At 52.1% G+C, this 7,592-nt stretch overlaps 1 protein-coding gene across 1 annotated transcript in view; it reads right to left on the bottom strand.

Moving 5' to 3' along the window:
- The window catches only part of ERN2 (endoplasmic reticulum to nucleus signaling 2), a gene marked incomplete at its 5' end in the record, with an annotated part of 15,569 nt that extends 8,288 nt beyond the window's left edge, over nt 1-7,281 (bottom strand). Inside the window, 9 exon segments of the mRNA XM_007958704.1 lie at nt 1,512-1,671; nt 1,924-2,085; nt 2,908-3,029; nt 3,146-3,293; nt 3,376-3,454; nt 5,372-5,636; nt 6,551-6,652; nt 6,966-7,073; nt 7,209-7,281. Coding sequence (XP_007956895.1) covers nt 1,512-1,671; nt 1,924-2,085; nt 2,908-3,029; nt 3,146-3,293; nt 3,376-3,454; nt 5,372-5,636; nt 6,551-6,652; nt 6,966-7,073; nt 7,209-7,281 — 1,219 coding nt within the window.
- Between the last annotated feature and the right edge of the window lie 311 nt (nt 7,282-7,592).

The raw sequence follows: 7,592 nt of genomic DNA on the forward strand, positions 1-7,592 counted from the left end.
CTAGAAGAAGAGGAGCTGTTTCCCTCTCCACAGAGGACAGGTGAGCACGGGTGGTCAGGAGCGGCCCTGCAGCATGCAGCCAAGGGGGTGGGCTGCAGCCTGAGTTAAGGCAACAACAGTGAGGTGGCTCTGAGCCATGAGCTAGTGGTTTGAGCAGTGGCCAAGGGGAGCCAGCAACAAAGAGAAGTAAAGGCACCTGCCCTGCCCAGAGCCAATGAAGCTGGAGAAGTAACCTGGGTTAACCAAGGACAGCATGTGTAAGACCCACTGAAGCATCTTACTGACACCAGACACACATTGAAAGGGCTTGTTCATAGGAATAAATTTAGAAAAGATGATGTTTCAGGGAAACTCAAAATGGGAAATGGTATCAAGTCATACCAAGGTAATTGACTATTATTACTACCAAATACTTTACTTTATCACAATATTAATCAGTAACATGGCCTAAGCTTGGTTTAATAATAATGGTGGTAACCTGTCACAATGAGTTGATGTAACGAGGTGATGTCATTGTTATTCCTATTTGACGGAGGAGAAAATGGAAGCACGGAGGAGTTAGGCAACTCATCAGCAGAATTAAGATTTAAATCCAATTCTAACTGCATCGAGTCCTTGACAGTGACAATAACAATACAACAATGACAGACACATCTAGAACTCAATGACATACTAGGCACTGTTCAAACCACTCCCCCAGCTCGCTTAGGCTTACCCACCCACTGTGTTGTAGGTGTTGTGGCTGCCCTTGAGCGAGGCCTGGACTAGGGATGACTGCACACACCACAGAGCAGAACACCGCCCGGCTAGACCTCTGTGTCCATAGGGATCTCACTGGCTGATTTTCAGGGGTTCATCATCAGCCTTTCTTTCTACTTCGTCTCAGGCTGAAAGATCTGCTGCCCCTGGTCCGCATCGTAACACACAAAGCTCCACTGACAGGTGAGTATGGCTGCACTCGAGGTGCATTGGCCAGAAAGGGGACCCAGGTCTTCTGCCTGCAAGGTGAGAATTCTACCACGAACCCAATGCCTTACCACTATAAAAAAAACCCACTGCCACCAAGTCGATTCCAACTTAGAGACCCTATAGCACAGAGCAGAACTGGCCCATAGCATTTCCAAGGCTAAGGCACTTGACTGCTAACCAGAAGGCTGGCGGTTCAAACCCACCAGCCACTCCTCGGAAGGAAGGTTGGGCAATCCTACTTCCGTAGTGATACTGCCTCGGAAACCTAAGGAGGGGTCGCTATGAGTCAGGGCTGACTCGATGGCACATAACAACAACAACAACAACAAATCTTTACAAAAGCAGACTGCCTCATTCTCCCGCAGAGTGGCTGGTGGCTTCGAACCGCCAACTTTCCAGTTACCAGCCAGATGCCTTAACCACCAGGCTACCAGAGCTCCATTCACCACTAAAGTGCCTTCTAATCAACCGATTTTAAAGCTAAACCTGTCCTTTCTTTTTCCTGTCCCTGACTCTGCCCTTTCTTATTCACTTCCACTCACCTTCAGGGTCTTTGAGTGGCTGTCCTTGCTCTGAGGGACAATCGCATGTCTTCTGGCCCTCTGGGGTGGTCCCCGAGGGCCGGGACTGAGCACCCTGTGGGACGTGTGAAGAGCCTGGAGGTGCCTGGGGTGCCTGCTGCTGCTTCTGCACCAGCTGCTGCTGCAGAGACATGAGGGCCTAAGAGGGCTTGGCCCTGGCCAGGCCCTGCCCGTGACGGGCTCAGCAACTGTGCCTGAGAAGACCTCGCGCTGGAGCATGGACCCACACGGCACAGTGGCAGGGCCTCGGGGAGCTGCTGGGAGGGTGGGGTGCACAGTCAGAGTGGGGGAGGGAGAAGGGTGCCAAGTGGTCTCGGAGGAAAGGAGCAGAGTTGGGGCTTACGAAGTCCCACAGAGGTCCTGAGGTCGGGACTCTCACCTGCCTCATCAGGAAGATAATCCACCCTCCCAGCAGGACAGCGGTGAGGCTGGCTGCCAACAGGTCTTGGGGACCCACCCGTGGGTACAAGTCTGGGGTTTTCTCTTCAGGGTGCAGCTCCGTGTTCCAAGATTCTTCCCCACTCAGGCTCAGGAGCTGAGGAGAGAGGGCCTTTAGTACTGCCACATACCATTTCCAAGGTTGCAAATCTTTATATGGGTGCAGACCGGACAGCTGGTAAGTTGGAACTGCTGACCTTTTGGTTAGCAGTCAAGTGCTTGACCCACTGCGTCACCAGGGGTGTAGTTTTCCAAACCCCACTGATGACCAGCATCTACTGGGTGTAGATACAAAGTGCAGATTCCCAGACTCCGCCTCCAGAAATTCTGAATTCAGTGGGCTCCCGGGTGATTCTGACAAGCAGTCAGACTTAAGAGTTACTGCTCCAGGCCACGGCCACGCCTCCTAACCTCGAACCACTAGTGACCCTTGTGTAACTCTCCCAAGAGAACGTGCTTTGGGGTTTTCCTCTGCTTTCTTTTTCTCACTTGATGAAGAGTTTGCAATTTTTACACTGCAGAGGAATAAAGCCGGCTGTGACCCCTGCTTCATGATTTAAAACCAAAACCAAACGCACTGCCATTGAGTTGGATCTGACTCATAACAACCCCCTCCTTGGGTTTCCAAGGCGGTATCGCGATGGAAGTGGATTGCTCAACCTTCCTTCTGAGGAGTGGCTGGTGGGTTTGAACTGCCAGCCTTCTGATTAGCAGTCAAATACATTAGGCTAAAAGAAGTGTCTTTTTGCCACTTTGGACATGTTTCTGACAACAATAATACAATAAAATTATTCTGGGATATTGTATGAGGTCCACTGACCCACCTCCAAACGTCATGTCTGGCAGCCTGAGAAAAAGGTCCAAGGGCTTCCCACCAACGGATTCCCCTCCCCAGGCCTTCTGCCCTGATAGCACTGACCTCCAAGAAGAGGGCTGGGGTCTTGGTGCTCTCTGGGGGTCTGGTCTCAGCAGTCCCGCCCCCTGGAGTGGGATGGACCCTCAACATGGTGGTGTGCAACACTGGGGGTGGCTTGTGGTGTCCTAAGGGGCAGGCCAAAGGTCAGCAGGCTGCAGGTGACCTCAGCCTCCCAACCCCAAAGCTGGACCCACACTTCCTTTATCTTCATTTACTCCACAGTGGAGCCAGGGGACCTCACCAATGAGCAGCCACTGGCTAGGGAGGGCCACGCTGCCAGAGGGGTATCTCACAGCAGTGCTGGGTGAGCCCTCTCTCTCGCCCGAGACTTGGAGCGTCACGTCATCTGTGGTGGGGCCATCGGTGGGGGCCAGGGTCAGGCCACGAGGCTATGGAGGATGGAGAGACATTAGTGAGTGAGGATCCTCCCTGCTCCACCCCATCTTTCCATCCCAGAGGTCCCCTCCTTACCACTAAGGCCACTCCTGTGTGGACCAGTGCTTTAGAGACATAGAAGCCAGCTTCTTCCTTCCCCACATATAGCGTCATCCTAGGCAGGGAGACCGAGAAAGGGGAGAGGCATTAAGTGATGGTGCTGGGTACTTTCAGTTACCACTGCATCCATGGCCAGGTGTAGTCCCCTCCCAATTTGACTCTGGACTGGTCATGTGACTTTCTTTGGCCAATGAGACAGGTTTGTTGGAACCCTGAGAATACCACATGAAGAAGCCCAGGCCAGCTTTTTGGGCCATGATAGATCTTATGGAGCAGAGAATGAGCCTTTCTGTCTGATGTCCATAAGCCAAACCATCTGCCAAGTATGGGATAGGTGAATGAGGCCATCTAAACCATCCATCCCCTGCCAAACTGCCAGCTGACTGCAGACAGTACCTAAGCCTGTCCACATCAGATAAAGCACCCAGCTGACCCACAGGGTCTTGGAAAACAATAAATGTTTGTGGTTATAAGCTCTAAATTTTGGAGGGATTTGTTACGCAGCAAAAGCTAACTGATACAAACTCCATAATCATGATTTCCAAATCCACGTCTAGCCCAGACCTCTTTTGAAAGCTCAGTTTTCTAACTCTGAACTCATCACTTCATTTCTTCTTTCTTCACCCCGTCCTCCTCCAGGGCTTCCTACTTCTGAAAATGACAGTGCCCATGTACTTCTGGAGACCTGAGCATCACCCTGACTCCTTGCTCACAATCACCAAACTCTCCAAGCACCAAATTCTTACTGGTGTCCCCTCATAATCTCTCTTACTCCCACCTATTTCCATTGCCAGTGCTTGCACCCTGGTCCAGGATATCTTTATCTTTGTCTAAACTAATGCAATATCCTACCGTGTCTCCCCATTTCCTCCCTGGACCACTCTAAGCTATTCACACTGTAGCCAGAAGGATTTTTCTCAAAAATGTCATCAAATCACTTCCTTAATTAAAACCCTCCATTGGTTCCTCTGTAGCCTTAGGAGAAAATGCCCAAAGGCTTTAATAACATGTCTCTACATGGTCCCCGCTTAACTTCTAGCCTCAAACCTACTCCCTGCTCAGATCTGTGCTCCAGTCTTACTCAATTTCTTTATGTTCCCTAGATGCCATTCTCAATCTCTGTCTTATTCCTATTTACCCTTAGGTTTCAACTTAGATGTCCCTTCCTCCAGGAAGCTTTCCATGACTACGTCCTTCACCTAGTCTGGATTTAGAAACCCTTTCTGTACCTTCCCATGGCACCCTGTACTTTTCTTATCTCATACTTCATCACACCATGTTACAGTCACCTCCTTATATATCTGTCACCCTTATTAGACTTTGAGAGTGCCCCCAAAGGAGGGACAATGGCTGTATTATTTACTATTGTACTGCCAGAGCCTAGAAAGTGACTGGCACATAGTAAGTGCTCAATTAATATTTGTGGAATGGATGAATGAAAGAACACATGCTGATTTCTCAGTCTGGCTCCTGGTCCCCAAGATGGAGACCATCAGGTATTATGTACTCTAAGGAAGGATGATGTTTAAAGTATTTGATAACCTGGAAGGTACAAGCACCTGTCAATCAGAACAGGTGCCAGCTGTCACACTGGAGTTGAAACCTAGAGGCCCCTCCTGGGCCAGACTTTACTCATTGTGGACAGTGGGGCCCTGGGAGTAGTCAGTTTGGAGGTACAAGTGAAACCTATGAGAGCCGGAACTGGATGGGACTGCCTTGTTTTTCTAGGTCTCTCAAGTTTTCCACCTTTGACAGGGTACAATCTCACCAAATCTCTATGGCTTGTTTCAGTGGAAAATATTTGCGTTTTCCTTCTCCAACAGGTTGCCACCTTACCCAGGGCCCAGCTTTCACGGGTTTTACTGTGTTTTGATATTTTGACACCTGGCTCAGCCATTCAGGTGTGTCATAGCTGACTATCACCCCTGGCCATGGAGCCTAGGCAGCAACACTTGCAGGCATGGGCACCTACAGCAGCTGGGTGTCCAAGGCAGAGAAGTGGGTGGCTGTGCCCTGGGGGCCTGAGGCAGGCAGCCGGATGTGGCCCCAGCGGAGGGCAAGGAAGTGCAGGGTGTCCCGGGCCAGGGTGAGATGAGGCAGCTGGTGCAGGCTGTCCTGGTGCCAGGTGTAGATGCCTGTCACAGGCACGCCCAAGTCCTGTGTCCACAGCACCACCCCACTTCCTGGATCCACGGTCAGCAGCAGGCCCATCCCACAGGAGACCAGATAGCTCATGTCTGCCGAGAGAGATAACTGGGGTAGAGTCACGGAGCTCTGGGGGCGGGGGAGCTCCTCTGAGAGTGGGGGGGTCTGGTCATCTGTGTAGAGCTCAGTGAGGTTACCCGTAGAGTTGTCACAATGTGGGGAGGTCAGTCAGAGTTCCCTAGGGGGTCACCTCAGATCAGAGGGAATCAGTCAGAGTCCTCTGGGGAGCTATGCAGGATTTGGGGGCCATTAGAACCATCCAGCAGTTAGTCTGGGTCATCTGAGAGAAATCACTCTGCTGTGCAGTAGTCTGACATGGTCCAGTGAGGGTCCACTCAGGTGGCCTGGGTGCATGTGGGTCCCTGGAAAGTCACCGAAGGTGTGAGGCAGTGATTCAGGGGCCCTGGAGGTGTCATTTGTGATGCGTCAGGGTGACATGCATGGGGTCTCAAGCAGTATGAGGGAGTCAGGTCAGAAAGGGTTATTGAGGGACACCTGAGAGATCACTCAAGGACTTGGGTAGAACAGTTGGGTAGGACAGTCTTAATTGCAAGGGGATGGTCACATCTGGAGGAGAGGTCATTTAGGGTCATCTGTCTGGGGTCATTCAACATGTGGGGGTTAGTTAGGATATGTAGGGATTCTTCACAGTGTGCGTAGGTTGCTTGAAGTCACTTAGGACGTGGGGAGTCATCCAGTGTGACCTGGTTGGGGTCATTCGGGGCATGGAAGAGTTAGGACATTGAGAAATTGGTCAGGGTGTATGGGGTCAGTCTGGTGTTGAGGAGGGTCACTTAGGGTTGTCTCTCAGAGATGAGTCCTTTAGTATATGAGGGGGAGGTCAGGTGGATCAGTCAGAATGTGGTGGGACTTGCTTGTGGATGCCACTCAGGTTGCCTGACTTGGGGACCTTGTTCAGGACAAGGCAGAGAAAGGGGGCACTCACATTTCCCACGTGAGCCATCCATGGGGGTTGCGGAGTAGCGGCGGTAGGTGGTGTTCCAGCGCAGGGCTGGGGCTCTTGGGTCATACATGGTGACCGTGTACTCTGGAGAGCCCCAATATCAAAATTACCAGGGTGCACCTCCCCCCACGCCAAGGGCCATTCATTTTGTGAGGGTAGGGCTTCCCAAGCACCCAGACTGGTGGCCTGGAAATGTGTTAGCATCTCCAGGGCAGGGCCCAGGGTGGTTCTGTCCTCTTCTGTATTCCTAGCTCTTTGTTCAGCGCCCAGTAAAATGTTTGTTGGCTGTCTGACAGATTGGCTACTCTGGCTTGGACTTGGATAGCAACAGCCAGAGCTGGGCAGAGCAGAAGGGAGAGCTGCTCGGAACTGAGTGGGCAACTCGGGCCTGACTCACGTGTCCGGCCGATGTAGAGGCGGGGGGTTGAGGGACCGTCTGTGGTCAGAGTCATCTGTGTCTCCCCTGACTCAGGATCCACCACAAACCAGGCATCTTGCTTCCGGCCTATGGAAGTAGAGAGTGTCCCAGCGTCAAGATGGCATGGGCGACGGTGTGCATCTTGCTGGTCCTGCGCCCAAGCTGGCCCATGGTGACCCAGGTCCTGTCCCTGCCAGCCCCACAGGCTGGAGAGATGCTCACCTGTGTAGAAAACCCCATCGGAGCTGCGGCACGGAGAGGCATGAACCAGCTCAGGGACGGTGAATGGCAGTTTCTAAGGAGAGGGAACATTTCCAGGAAGAGTCAGAGCAGAAACAAAACCCAGTGCTCACTGTGCCAGGTCACTGGGCACCGGCATCAACTCGACACACACAACAGTGTCCATTAGGTGCAGTGGTGGTTCAGTGGCAGAATCCTCACCCTTCATGTGGGAGACCCGGGCTCGATTCCCAACCCCTGCACCTCCTGTGCCCCCACCACCTGGCAGTGGAGGCTTGCACGTGGCTGTGAGGCTGAACCGCTGTCAATGGAGTTTCTGGACTGAGACAGACTAGGAAGAAAGGCCTGGTGACCTACTTCTGAAAA

The sequence above is a fragment of the Orycteropus afer genome, unplaced genomic scaffold (assembly GCF_000298275.1).
Source record: "Orycteropus afer afer isolate SDZICR_OR568_19922 unplaced genomic scaffold, OryAfe1.0 scaffold01085, whole genome shotgun sequence".
In the NCBI taxonomy this organism is placed as follows: Eukaryota; Metazoa; Chordata; class Mammalia; order Tubulidentata; family Orycteropodidae; genus Orycteropus; species Orycteropus afer.